The sequence below is a fragment of the Limulus polyphemus genome, unplaced genomic scaffold (genome assembly GCF_000517525.1).
Source record: "Limulus polyphemus unplaced genomic scaffold, Limulus_polyphemus-2.1.2 Scaffold3485, whole genome shotgun sequence".
Lineage (NCBI taxonomy): Eukaryota > Metazoa > Arthropoda > Merostomata > Xiphosura > Limulidae > Limulus > Limulus polyphemus.
Genome location: NW_013669095.1, coordinates 15,663 through 30,912, shown reverse-complemented (window position 1 = coordinate 30,912; position 15,250 = coordinate 15,663). Strand labels below are relative to the sequence as shown.

Here is a 15,250-nt window from a genome sequence, read left to right as displayed (position 1 = left end):
CCTAAAGTTGTAAAATGTTTTCTAGTGTAAGAAACAACAATATATGTGTGTACGAAAACGCTACTAGTATTAGCGTCAGTACTGTTACGTAAAACTGAAATATCGAGAAACTCTCCACACGCCTATAAATATATCCAACGCGACGCGCCACAAAACAGTATCTATTATTGGTTTGCTATAATTGGTGTGCTATAAACTTCGGAAGCTATAGCTGTGATTGTTATAACGCTTATTAATTGGGACACTTCAGATATTTGATCAGGAACATTTATAAATTTCGAACATTACAAACCATTTAACTTCAGTGGATTCACATCGGACATTGGTACTTTTATGAAAACATTATCTAACTTCATCGGTGGGAAAGGAGTGTGATTAGTGAAGATCACAGGGCTAGCTAGCTCCGTATTAAGTGAATTGTACCTACGTCAACTCGAAATTGTGAACCCTCGATAAGACACCAAAGAAGTTCCAAACTAAAAAGAAGACTTTGTATTGCTTGTAATTTTGTAAAACGTTTGTATATAAATCATTTTTTGTAGTAGCTGTTTGTAATAACTGTTATTGTAAATTGTATTATTGTTTGTATATTAAAACACATTTGTATAAAACAAAGAAAACTGTGTATATCAATCTTGTTAGCAAATATCATAAATTGGATATATATCGGCATTTATTTAACTACTAAATCTAAATTACAATTTAAATCAATTTCAGCCATTCGAACTTGTAATACGTAACATAATACTATTTTAATATAATTTCAAGAAAACATCTGTATTTTATAACAGTAACAGAAAAGGTTATTCAGTAATACTTAACATAAATCCTCTATTGAATTTGTTCAATTTATGTTTTATCTTAGAAATAAAGCGTAGATACTTTGAACACTAACGTGTGCCACGAGTTAATAAAAAGTTGCAAAACTATATTTTTAGAAGTCCCGTTTTTGCAACCACATTCTTATTCTTTCAATAACCTTTGGCCTTACTTAATTTTCCAGTCTTTTAATATTCATCAATAATTTGATTATTCTGTGTAGGTAAGAGTTTGATTCCTGGATAAAAGTTGTAATTTAGAATTTTCTCATCGGTTTGGACAGATCTAGAAAAATTGGTTAAGTGTTATTAAGCTTTTAAGGTGTATTTTTTATGTTTAAAGTAACGTTATTAGCACTTATCAGTTCTTATTAGTTACTAGGTATTTCAAAGAGATATTAGTATATTTTGTGGAGAAATAAATTCTGATATATTATGGTAAAACAAATATTTCTGTTCTTAAAGATACCAAAAAAAAAACAACAACAGTGAAACAGCTTGCTTGGATAATGTTTTGGTTCACATCATTATTTGCCCCACAGCAGCTCAGCGGAAAGTCAGCAAGTTTATGGCGCTAGAATTCTGGTTTTGATACCTGTGGTAGGCATAGGAGATATCCTGTTGCGTAACTTTATGAATAACAACCAAATCAAACTTCTTTACATTATATTTACGATATTATCAGTCAACGTTGGCTGACATCAATTCCGAAGTCGTTAGTAAAGTAATATTCCAAGAAAAGAAAAACCGACAACTTACTTAATTCTTTAACGATGTCATTTAAAATCTGCATTTCTTTCTCTTCTTCTTGTTCGAGGGCTGCTTCTTGCATGTCAACCTATGAAATCAAACCAATATTGATAGACCCTAAATATAAACATTTTGTCAAGTTTGTTTCGAAATCTCAAAGTGAAGAACTGATTGTATTTTCCTCATTTCTAGTGATGCAAATTTAACTTGTATTTGTTTTTAGATGAATCGGGTTAACACTTTTAGATATCGAAATTATTAATGAATTTTCACACAACCATTGCGTTCCCCACTTCACTCAGATGACTAGAGTATCAAATGTGCACTAAATATCTATCTACAGGTAATGGTAACCTATACTTAACTATAAAAAATAGATAGACACTTTGAAGGTAGTAAATCACAACTAAGTTTACATTATTAACACACTACTGGACTACAGCTATGGAATAAGCAACATCATTACGTTAGGGCTAAGGAATATGAACATCATCTCTTAGATAAAAGCTGTTAAGTATTATTAATGGTACACAGAAATGATGTCATAAAGTAAGTAGAAACATTCCAGTTCTTAGAATAAGCTTACAAACCTCTGATCGAAGTTGGGAGTTCTTCTCCTGGAGATAGTGGACATTTTTGTGTAGATGATCCCAGTCACGAAGTTCTTGACCTCTGCACAAAAAAAAATGTTGTTATTGTTTTTTCAAACGTATATCTGTACAGGGAACACCTGTAGAAATCATTATTATGGAATATATTCGGTTGAAATATTCTAAAATAGAGTCACTTACACAACTGTTGTTGTTGAAATACTTTAAAAGCGAGTCACTTACACAACTGTTGTTGTTGAAATACTTTAAAATCAAGTCACTTACACAACTGTTGTTGTTGAAATACTTTAAAAGCGAGTCACTTACACAACTGTTGTTGTTGAAATACTTTAAAAGCGAGTCACTTACACAACTGTTGTTGTTGAAATATTTTAAAAGCAAGTCACTTACACAGCTGTTGTTGTTTCAGAAGATGCATCAAGATCTTCGGTGTATATCTGAAGTAGCCCAACCTTGGTTGCCAAGTCTCGTCTTAGTTGACATATCTGTACAGGAATACGATCTAAACTACAGTAAACAGCTTTGTTCACCAAAAAAAAAACAAAAAACGTTTATCTGTACAGCAGTACAAGCTTATCTGTAGTAAACAGCTACATTCATAAAAAACAAAGCTTATCTATAGTAAACAACTATATTCATGAAAACAAAGTTTATCTTGACAGCAATTTATATATATATATTTATATACAAATCTTATAAAAAGAATAAATTTATTATATATAATAAGATTGTTTTAGTAAGTTAAGTACCGTGTTTCGAAAAGCTTAATCTACCAAATTCGTTATAAACTATTTTTGGGAATGTAATAACAAAAATGCTCCTACCGCTATACACAAGTCTTTTCTGAGTAAAAAATATTGTATCATAAAGTGTTTTTACCAAGCTTGAAATATTCATAACTTTTGTAAGGATTCAATAAAGCTCTCTCCAGTGATAGTCCTTCAGCTGAGTGGGGCCTACTACTCATCTCGAAGAACCAGCTGAAAAACGCTTTCAAACTAATCTTCACACTTGTACAAACACAAAAATGTATGATGGACAATATCCAATAGTAGCCTTCCACTCATTCCCGTCCACTTCTTCTGTGGGAAACGGGAGAGGAAGGCTGAACTTGTGAGTATTACGAGGAAGAATGGAAACTTTGACATTTTTTATGTAATTCATGGGCATAACAATACTTGAATTGACAGATGATCGTTGGTATTTACGGCCATGTCCTATCACATTGGCGACATTTTAATCTGGGTAGAGAAGTCAGAGAGAAAATGGAATCATGGGTAATTTTAAAATTACGGCCTTGTATCACACGATTTCATTAGAGAGGGGTATGTGCCTGTTTGAAGCAGCAGCAGTACACTGTGTTACTTGATTATCATGGATAACACGTTTTATCTTTCAGTTGTTATCATTATTTCCATTAGATTTGATTACAAAAAAAATGTATAACAGAAATTGTATTACTTAGTGTTAACCATATTCCGTATTTTGTAAGTTTCTATTCGCTTACATCAAGTACCACAATTATTACTGGAGTCATCTGAACGGAACACATGGAAAAAAGGACAAAGAATTTTGAAACAAATTTGATCTTGTACCTCACAAATAAAAAAGTTTGAGACCTTATCAACGTTTATCCTTCGCTCTCCAGAAGTTGTTGGGTGACATTAAAAATATCAACAAAACTGCCTGCAGATCTGAGACCTATTATCTAGATTTTAGTCATTTATGTCCTCTTCATTATCATTCTCATCATCAACTTCGTTGTCTTCAGCTCCAATGTTGAAGATGTCTGTCTCTCCAGAAATCATGTGGTCACAATCAATCTTGCACATGTCAGTGCATTTAAGACCAGTTTTTAGGCAGTAACACGCTTCTTCTTACACATACAACAAAGAAGTTCAAGAATCTCGTCAGGACCAGGACTACTACTTAGCCATTTGATTAATATCACACAATTTTTGACTTCCCATCCTCGTTCATTAAGTGAAGGCATTTACAGATTGGTAAAAGATCACTTCTCCAAATAGTAGCCTGTTAATTGGCTCGTTCTACATGTAGCTTTACTGACGAGACATGGTGGTAAAGTTTCAGGTTCTATTTTACTTCCTGATGCACAGTGAACTTGATACCATAGTAAGTTCACATCCACCATTTTCTTCCCGTACATGTAAAACATCATTATGACACAGTGTTGTCTGCAACTCCCCAGATCCATCAAAGCTTCGATATAATTTGACTTTTTTGCGACCACTTTCAATGGTTTAAGCTTTCTTTTCCCACAAAAAGATGAAACAAAATCCCATTCACTAGGTGCGTAGAAGCAAATGAAGGATTTTAGGAAATATTTGACATTCATTTCTCTGCAACACATATTTTTCATCTTGTCAATGATCAGGTGTAGTTGGATCAGTCGCTTTTTTTAATCTTTTACAAACACTCATGATTACATTTTTTTCATATTAATACTGTGACCCAGTAACAGGACAAACATATCTGTGCCATCTGCATGAATAACAACTGGACACACTGTCCGTGAGGCATGGTTGGCATGAAGAATAATTCTGGAATCTGCCTCTTCTTGGGAGCAAGATAACTCTGAAATGGTTTCTGCTCCAGATGAACTTAGCCTTAAAAATTCACTTCCTGATGTCACAAACAACACTCTGTCTCTACGTTTCTCAAGAAATTCTTGTGCTGACCATTGACTGAAGAGGAATTTTATGACTTCTGTTTTATTGGAGGAATGATGCAGGAAATTCTGCCAAAATTGTATTGGATAAGTTGATATAATGTTCTTGTATATCGTACCTGAAGTTTGACTTTTGATGCACATCTCACTGTAGATTTTTCATCATGATTTCAAAGACTTTCAAAGCAAGAAAACAAATTGTTGCTCCTACTAGAGACTTGCATTTCTGTAAAACAGTAATGCCATCATATATGCTAACAGCATTATGTAGGAATTTCTCCAATGTAGGGACTCAGTTCTTCAAAAAAGTTCATCAGTTGGGCTTTGTTAGTTTTTCTGTATTGCCCAAACAATGTCATCCTGTCAAATATAGTGTGGTCAAATTTCAATGGAACTGTTTTACCTTTGGTTGTTATTTTACCCTTGTGTGTCAAGTTTTTGAAGGTCTTTAGTTTTAGCTTAGGAAGAGGATTAAAGAAATCCAGTGTGCGATCTAATGAAAAGCGACTGCTCATAAAGCACTCGTAAGCCTCCATAATTCTTAGCATTTAAGTAAATGATCAAGTACAACACTTGTTGCTTCAATTCCAGTATACAGACTTGTTAGTTCTCCACCTGTCCATGGATTAGACAGCACACCATAAAGCACATGCACTACTTCTTCAACAGTCTTATTATCAATTCTGGATACACAAGCGGACAAGCTCCTTGTGAACATATGTCTTAGATTTGATAGCAAGATGCTCTCGAAAACCCTTTTTGTATTCATCCCTACGTGTTGCATTGAGCAGCCATCTTTGTGTAGCAAAGAAACTGATGCTAAAACCAATGTATCCACCAGTTGTTTTCCAATCATGATTGACAGTGTTCTCAATTACCTTATCAGCCTCATTTCCACCAAATGTAATTGTTGAACTCATTTGGACTGGAAAACTCTCCATTACGAAATGCTGTGTGAACTGTTAGCATCGATATTGGTAGATATCGTATGCCATTTATGAAGAGGACCAAATACGTGGCATAATTTTGTCTGTCATAAGCAAATGTACATGAATGACTTCTGCTATAGAAGCTAAATATAGATTCCAGTCACCAGTTCGAGTCACAAATATCAGGTTGAGTGTAAGTTCACAGTTCAAGATATGTCATCCAAAACGTGACAAGATCTCCACAAATTGCTTCAATAATAATCATGTGTTCTTCTAGTAGGTTCTGCCACATCTCTAGCTCGGTGCTCTTAGGGTGAGACTCGTACTGCTCCGGACAAAGGTTCAGCTTTAATTAATTCTTCAGCCACATTGCTGTGTCGTTCCAGAATACCATGTGCGTCATCAAATGTAACTGAATTCTCAAATACATTTAACAGTAATCTCATAATTGCTTCATAACTCATTTTTGTGCAAGTGAATAGCTTCATTATGGTTCTTTCCAGCAAGTGTTCTATCTACTGATCCTTCTGCAACAACCTCACTCCGAATGGCAATTTCCCTCAAACAAACATCTCCAAAACGTGCACCAATAATACAAAGCAGCAGCATAGAAAGGTTGCATCCACCCATCATGAGTATTAAGCCCAAAAGATTTCAATTGCCTTTGCATAAAATGCTTAATCAAGTACGCAGACTACAGCTGCTAGATGAAGCTTGTCTCTAATAATACAGTCCCTACATAGAACTTCATATGCTGTTTTTCCATCAGTGGCTAGCCTGTCAGTTGTATCAAGGTAGCAATAACACTCTTCAGCACAACAACATTTTTTCTGACTATGATATTGAATACAGTCCTACCAAGAACAAACACGTTGGGATGAGTTTTGATTCTACGACATGACGATCAAGCAAGATGCTGCATCTTTTGGCTCAGGCGTTTATTTTGATTTATACCAAACTTCTGTACCCACTTTAATTCTCCTGGGTCTTCACGCTTTCAAAAATGATATATCAGGCATGTCTTGTGTAATTACATCTTCTGGTAACATTCTACAGCGCTATATTCTAGGACCTAACAAATCATGTTCATTCTGTTCTGTTGCAGATCCAGTGCTACTTAAATTTTTATTCGAAAAACAAGAATAGAATTGGCACTATGTGAAGCTACACCACCACTCAAAACACTCACCAGATTGTTAATATTTTCAGACACTATAAGGGCAACTTTCTGTCTTGCTTTATAAGCTGGAGAAATATTATCAAGTAAAATAACCCTCTTATCTCTTTGTTTGCCGTTAACTCGCAAAGCATGTTCTGTTTCAAGCTCTTCACTAACATCATAACTAATTAATTGTCATGTTTGTTGAAAAATCGGATAATTTCAGTATTGTTTCACAATGACTATTACTGATGCTATAAGAACTTTTTTTGGTGGTCTAATTGTACCTCTGAACACACCATATACCATATCATGTACGAAGGAGTTCTTCAGTGTTAACACTCTCGAGCTCTTTGAATCCTTCATACTACCACACAGAATAGTGTTGTAGAAGGTGTCATCTTTGGTAGGAACATATAATGAATTATTCTATGGTTCATGGTGGCCATGGCAGTTGCTGTGAAATGGACAGTATTTCCTGATGGATAATCTTAGCTGCTTTAACTACTAATTCTTCTACACCATCCACTGAAGCTAAAGCTTGAAGTTTTGTTCAGTTAGAAATTCTTCAGAACCAACTGCCCCATTTCTAGTGTGGAGGGGTAAATCAGAACTTTGTTGCAAGATTTACTAACAAACTTCAGTTCAACAAATGAATGTGGCAGATATTTTTCTCAGCAAGTTTTTCTTTAATGAGTAACATAGAGTACCACCAAGCTTCCTTCCTTCCTTTGCCATAACCCGACTTATTAAAGTAAATTATATTACCTTTGGGGAAAATATTAGGTCTTGATAGAAATTAATATATTTTTAAATAGCTGCATTTTCTATTTGATGCTGTGCTTTCTCTTCAGTACTTGGATCTGGCGAAGACATTTTCCGTTCTTTATAACTTATTCGAACAAACTCTTTAACAACATCCATGGTATTTTGCTTCACACAACACGAGATCTTTTGAACATATGCCAAATATTCGACTTGCAAGCTCTGCATTCTCTGAGCATACTTGTATGTGTAAAGTTGCAGATGTTCTCACCTTATCATCTGCTCTGAATTCTGAACTGCTTTTAAAACTTTCCTCTTTTCCAAATTCCTCTATTGTTATTATTCTGACTTGTTTGAATATGTATGTAATATCCTTGTCTGTTTATGTAGTTACCCATTCATTCATTCAAACTACGAACTATGGGTATAAATTGTCATTAAAACTTCTATAGTTAGATGGATAAACTTACGGTATCTCGATTCTTATGATGATATAACGCTCACCTATGAAACTTGGGTTAATGAGTTTGCAAGTCGTATTAGTGACCCAACCTTGCCCCTGCGGTAAATATCAAAAATTAAAATATATAATGTATAAAATATAAAGGAGCATCGAATATTTTTCAAATTAGGTATGATATCGGAGACAAATGTGTCCATATTTTGGATGATGCCTTTGCATTACATACTCTCATAATATGGTTATGCACTAAAGTGAAGTGATTATGTGGATTCAGTCACAAAAAATGTGACTTAAAAGAAAAAAAAAACGTGTCTGATAATAAAGCGCTAATTCAAAGTGGCCGTGAAAACTGTTACCAACAAAATAGAAATAATATTATTATAATTCAGAGCATCGCAAACTTTACAAAGATACACATGTGTACACATTAAATAAAAACTAAATAAATATAACCTTCATATTATGACAACTAACGTCTGAATCTGTTCACACAATGTCAGAACTGATGTTGCCTAACAACAGTCATAAAATGCGGCAATTCAGGTGGAAAGCTACCAAAAGAAAAGGTCCATCATACTAAAAAGTGAAGATTAGAACATAAGGAAAGCAATGATACCAATTTAAAATAGTTCTTTTGACTGATTACTGGAACCAATTTTACAAGTCATATCTGATGGACTATGACACGTGTGTTACTGAACAATGCTTAGTAAATTTAGGAACAAATACGGAGGCAAATGATGGATCCAAAAATGATGAATTGTTTCCAGGCTTCAGTAAAACCAAAGATGCCAAACATCATAATTATGTATTCATAAACCAGTCAAGAATACAATAAATATCTTATATCGCGATTATGTATCGAAACAGAGGATTCTCAACCATAGTGTTTTTATCTAAAACCAAGTGGTGGATTCCTTCCATTCTCTAGAGATGACTACAAGAAATATGTTAGTAATGTGACAAGGTGTTACTGCTAATTAGTTATTCGTGTGATATGATCAGATCTTAATATGACACTAAATTACGTGCATCTCAATAATCTATTTAATCCTAACGCATTTTGTCTATTGCATATTTCGATAATTGATTAGAAATAAAAAAGGAAGAATCCAATAAAGGAATATTCTAGGATCAGAGATTCTCTCACAAAATATCACTCGGGGACAAAGCGTTTATTTACTTTACAATAACTGAGTAAATAAATTTCTCAGCAGTAACTGAATTAAACTAACAACTAATATTTCATTTTACAGTTATAAAGAATGATCAAGAGATGTCATCAACTCACTGTTCCATTGGCATTAGCAAGTTCTTGCTCAAGGCATTCATTTTTCCGTATAAGCTGTTTGTTCTGATCAAGCAAGGACTGGCCAATGTGAGCCGCTAACTCAAGGTCTCTCTCTTTCTACGATAAAAAAATAGCTTCATACATATATTAACTATAAATATTATCACACTATATAAATATACGGACAGTGTGTTCAAAAGACCAACAACTACTGGGAAATGAAACAGACAAGACGTGCATTAAATGTCAGCCGTTTACTTTTAGGTATTTCAAATCCATTTCACAACTCAGTTCTATGAATTCACACCATGCGCCCGGTTTAGCTGGTACATTGATACTCCAACATTCGGGATGATAGATATCATAATGCACGAGTATCCAGACTGGCTAATTGTTTTGATACGAATTACCAGCGATTATGTCATCTGTAACAATCGATGTTTTGATCGAGTGTGTTTCATTCTATACCGTTGTCTTGTATAATATTATCGTTTTGGATAAGACTGTAACTAACAACTCAATTATTAAACCTTGGAAAATAGAAGCAGCAGATGGATGAAAATACACGATGCAAGACCAAATCCGTTTAGTATTACTTGCGCTCCACCGACGCATCGTACGAAACCTTTTATTTTACCAGTAATTTATCCCGGATCAAAATACAATGTTTCAGCTAGTTAAATTTGAATTACAATAAATTGTATCAATTCCTGCCAAACAAACACTCTCGCTGTTGTGTAGTTTTATACATACAGATACATACGTTGAGCCAGACTTACCTCTTCAAGTAACGCTCTTACTGCATCTATGTCATTGTACGTTTTGGTCATCTGGCTGAGGCGATCTCCACATGATACTAATGAAACAAAGAAACAGAAAATATCGTTTTACATGTTTCTTCACTAATAGCCGTTTCACAAATAGACCTCATATTGTAATTGTGGCTGTGCACAGATATACTAATCTTTCAGAATTAGCTACATTAAAAACAATCTTCACGAAACGCAAAAAAAATTCAAGTTCTAATTCATGTGACGTCAGATAGAAATGTTTAAAAATGGGAAAAAATAATTTGTTTGCTTCAAGTACCCGCACAAAGCTATATGTGCTAGCCACACTGATTTTCTGCTGATAGACTACTAGAGGAAAGGAAGCTAGCCAACAGCACCGACCGCCAGCTCCTGGGCTAGCTTAATCGAATAGTGGGATTTAACGGTCACTCTTATAACGCACCCATGGCCCCAAGGTGCGAAACATTATTTTATAGCAACGGTCCACGATCCATGGATGACGAATTTACAATTCAGCACTAACTACATGGCTATGCCTGAAATCTAGAAAAACAAAGGCATTGAAACATTTTAATTCATGGTTTGTTCAACATTTGTGCGTTAGATACTTTTTAACTTGTAACTTTTGTTCAAGATAAAAAAAAAAGACATGCTCCAAATATTTTTATGAAATCACACTAAACACCAGAGAGAAAATTAACTTTCTCCAGTAACTAAACTACCTATAAATAAACTTGTTGCTTCTGAACTGCTCCTATTTCTACTTATCTTCTTCTAACTCCTGACGCTCCTACAACTATTACTTTTCAACGGAGTAGCAGCGTATTATATTTTGCACTATACAAAAGTTACTGTTAATTTTTTAAATCCCAATATCACAGTAAGCATTTTTATACATAATTTACATTTACAAATTTACAGTTTTGAGCCTTTTAGGTATATTTAGTAGGGTTTTCGAAGTATCAATATAAAGCACAAAAATATATGTGTCTGTCTGTTTGTCCGTTATCTAACTACTTATAGGTCGCTAGGTCAATCTCAACCAAACTTTGTGGGATGACAGTTTGAAACAAGGGGCATGTTAATAAGGGTTTCTCTGCAGCTGTCCAACAAAGCTTAATGGTACATCCGTCTGATAGTGCTTAATAGTGTAGCCGTTTGACAGTGTTTAATAGTGCAACTATCTATCAGTACTTAGTAGTGCAGCTATTGAAAGAAACGTGACTCTCAGTTTTGTAACAAGTTATCATCCACTTTTGAAACAAGTACTACAAATGAAAAATCTCGTAATTAGCAGGAACATCACGAGCAGTTCAATGTCTACTTGTCCTATTTTTCTACATACACACACACATACACGACATTGAAATTAATTCACTCATCATCTGAACAAACACGAGAGGTTTAACCTGTACAGGTATATACGAAAGTTAATGACCTAAAATCTAAACTGACGACATTTCAAAACTTCTCAGTTGTTTCAAACACCTAACAACGTCATAACAAGAACCAGTTTCCTTGGGTGTGCTCTCTACTTACGTATTCCTACTAACATTATTGGTTCTTCCTACCCTGTCAACTTTTACACCTCATCACATAGTTAAGTTTCCCTTGAACAGGTAATTATTACGAATAATGTTCACAAAACTTCAGTCGCAAACCCGTTGGTCGTTTTGACAATTTCATCAACGACCGACTTCACACAGAAGAGCTAAACCTTATTTCACGTAAACAAGTTTGAACACCCAAAACGTCACGTGTTTTCTAGGGGTGTTGGTAAACCTACCACAGTTTCTAGATTTGATAACTTTATCATCCTTGTCAACTATACTTTAAGACCTTTATAATCAAAAAGTTTGGTGATAAACAAAGATGTTTATGGCAGGAACAGGATACTGGGATAAGAGACTTCATATCTTTATCACGTGTGTAAATAACAGTAGACCCTCGTATGGCAGTTAAATACGTGGATAAATCCTATTGGTTGATCAAAAATCACCATTTGTTAAAGGTAAGAGTCAGAAATATGAATTTTAACATGTATTAAGGGCAAGGCAATAAAAAACACCAACAGACGGACACATTTATAAGAAGCTTTAATCTGAACAAATATTTACCTAAGAGTTTTAATAATGTGTATTACAAGCGTTTAAGGGCAAAATAATGTCCCAAAAAATTAACCAATCAGCTCCTTATTGATGTTTTGAAATACCCTCACCAAACATTATAAGCGTGTGTATCACGTTGGAAGAAAACTTGCATTCTTTATTTGGTTAACTGTCTACTGCACATTGTAACGTACAGATAACAAATCTATGATTGTTACTTAATGGTGTGAAGGGTTGTGGGATTGATTACCTTGTGGCAAAACCACTGAAGATATTCAAGGTCCTGACCTTTAGAAATTGTATTAGTATGAATCATATCCCCAAATGTCAATGAAAAAGGTGTAGTAGGCAATAACAAATGAAACATTTTAAACAAAAATTACTAAAATCAGTCCTCAAGAACCAGTCATTTGAAACGTTGGTCTGATAGTACAGACTGTGTAATATAATGTAACCAACCATGAGAACATCGTTGTTACTATTTCAATGGTTTGAACGAGTCATTTTAAAGAATTAACTTAAAACTAGGCATTTTTTTGCGTTATGCTTAAATATTTATATAAATGTATACATGCCAAATACCACACAAAATCGAATGCGTTTTAAGTCTCATTACAACGTTCTTCTTGAAGTGTGTGTGTTGTAATACGGCGCAGAATCACTAATAAGCTTAGTTTTCCTACTAAACTAAGTGGTAAGTATAAAAGCAAAAAGTAAGGTTATATTCGTTAAACAGAATGAATATTTTACTATTATTCAAATTTTTTTTTTACACTAATTATGCATACGTATTAAGTGTGTTTAAAATAACATTACACCAAAATCAACTCCGTGAGAAACAAATAAAGACTGTAAAAACCCAATCTGTTATTTATTTCGAGTACATCAGGGAAATGGCTCACAGGGTTTTCCTAAATACTGTGACCTGGTGAGCCAAACAGAAGGCAGTGACCACTGGTTAAACGCGAGAATTTCCATAAGTTGTGACAGAAACGAAAAGAATGTTGGGGTATTTAAACTCGAATCAAAATAAAGTAAAACTCTGAATATTCCATCAGTGAAATTTAAGCAGCAAAGCAAAGTTGTTTTTTTTTGTTATACGATAATAGAAGACAATTCCATAGCTAACAATACAAAAGCAGATTAAATTACTATTTTAATCAATATTGAAACTGGTATTTTCAACCTGAACAGCACTTTATGCGCAAACGTGAAAAATGAGCAGATCAAAGACCCCTGGGGCTCTGGTATAATCGTTTTTAATTCTGAAACACTGACAACAAAAGGGTAGCTAGTCAGCAGAGGTGTCGTCACCAGGTCATTATCATGTCATTAGGACCAAATAACGGGATTACTGCCACTTTGATAACGACCTCACATCTAAATATGAAGAAAGTTTTCATTAACATCGCGACCCCAGCCGTGGACTCTCAGATCCATAGCCTTATGCGATAACCATAAAGTCACACCCGAACCATCTAACGATAGAATGTAAAGATTTGGACTTTAGAGGAGTTGCGAGTTTTGAACTAATGCAAATAATAGTTTAACGAAGTTCTCCCATACTACTTAAGCAACTGAAAGTTACCATAAACTATTTGTGATCTGAGTTAGTTTCATTCATACAGATTTTAGGCACACGGCTCGCTGTTTGTTTTGTTTGTCGTTTCTTCATGACAATATTTGTTAATGCTTTCCCCCAGAAGATTTATAAAAACAACGCTTATTTCTAGGTTCAATGATTTTTTTTTATGTATGTGCAGAAAATCGACCACAGTCGAATAATAAATCCCTATTCTAAAAGGTTCCTACTGATGAATGTTATCGTTACATTGTGACCTTGAAACTTAATCTTAATACAGCCTACATACATCTTCAAGGCCAACTCCTCTCAATACATGCGAGCTTCTTGAACGCCATTGTGGTAGTCCGAGTTGTTGAAAAAAAAAGCTCATTGGTAGCGATAACTAAAGGGTTAACCATCTAGCACTCGGCTAGCACGGAAAAAAGATCCCACGTTTGTTATCGAACCGAGGACATAAAAATACTGGATTATCACGTCAAAATGTTTGCACATGTTGACAAGCGCTCAAACTTGTATGAATATTCTATTGACACTTATTAGTAAGTTTGAACTATTATAACAGAAAAAAAGACCATAATATTTCAACATAAAACAACAATAAAAATTAAAACGTAAGACATCCATAATAATACACACAACAGAATACGATATTAATGTTAATACCAATAAAACTAAACCACAATGAACATACAAGCCACGTTTACATGCCTTACGTCTTGTGCAACAAAGGCACAAGTTCTAACATAAAACGTTGGAGGCTGTATGTCTGACTAAAATGTATGTTAATCCTATGAGTAATAGACTACTACAATCGTTCCTTTGTTTGTTTGTTGAATTTCGTGCAAAGCTATTCGAGGACTATCTGCGCTAGCCTTCCCTAATTTCGAAGCGATAGACGAGAGGGAAGGCAGCTAGTCAACACCACGCACGTCAAACTCTTCAACTACTCTTGTCAGACCAAATAGTATAACTGACCCAAAGAGTGGAACGCGACCTTTTTTATTAGCTGTAAGGGAACCACAGAATCTCAGATCCACAGTTCGGCACACTAACCACAACAAATTAAATTTTTATCCACAGAAAGGTTCCAAAAGTTGTTTCGTAATTCCGGATGCTCATGCTGCCTTTACAACCGCCCTGTCATATAAACAATTCACTGTAAATGGTCAGACGATCTCTCAAGTATAGTTATTAATTAGTTACTGTACTTTTATTAATAGATACAAATTACTTTATATGATGGGCATCGGCTGCTAATTACTTTACATGCATCGGCTGCTAATTACTTTAC

At 34.5% G+C, this 15,250-nt stretch overlaps 1 protein-coding gene across 3 annotated transcripts in view; it reads right to left on the bottom strand.

Annotated features, from left to right (window-relative positions):
• Positions 1 to 15,250, bottom strand: part of LOC106469436 (trafficking kinesin-binding protein 1-like) — a 42,809-nt gene that overhangs the window by 20,709 nt on the left and 6,850 nt on the right. Inside the window, exons 1-6 of one of the 3 annotated variants that reach the window (XM_022397952.1) lie at positions 11,806 to 11,973; positions 10,255 to 10,331; positions 9,476 to 9,592; positions 2,570 to 2,664; positions 2,159 to 2,240; positions 1,578 to 1,656 (exon numbers count right to left, since the gene is read on the bottom strand). In XM_022397952.1, the coding sequence (XP_022253660.1) occupies positions 1,578 to 1,656; positions 2,159 to 2,240; positions 2,570 to 2,664; positions 9,476 to 9,592; positions 10,255 to 10,331; positions 11,806 to 11,821 (466 nt within the window). In that variant the 5' untranslated portion in view covers positions 11,822 to 11,973. Of the gene's footprint in view, positions 1 to 1,577; positions 1,657 to 2,158; positions 2,241 to 2,569; positions 2,665 to 9,475; positions 9,593 to 10,254; positions 10,332 to 11,805; positions 11,974 to 15,250 lie in introns of those variants that run through there. The other 2 variants (XM_022397953.1, XM_022397951.1) reach the window with 2 other exon arrangements.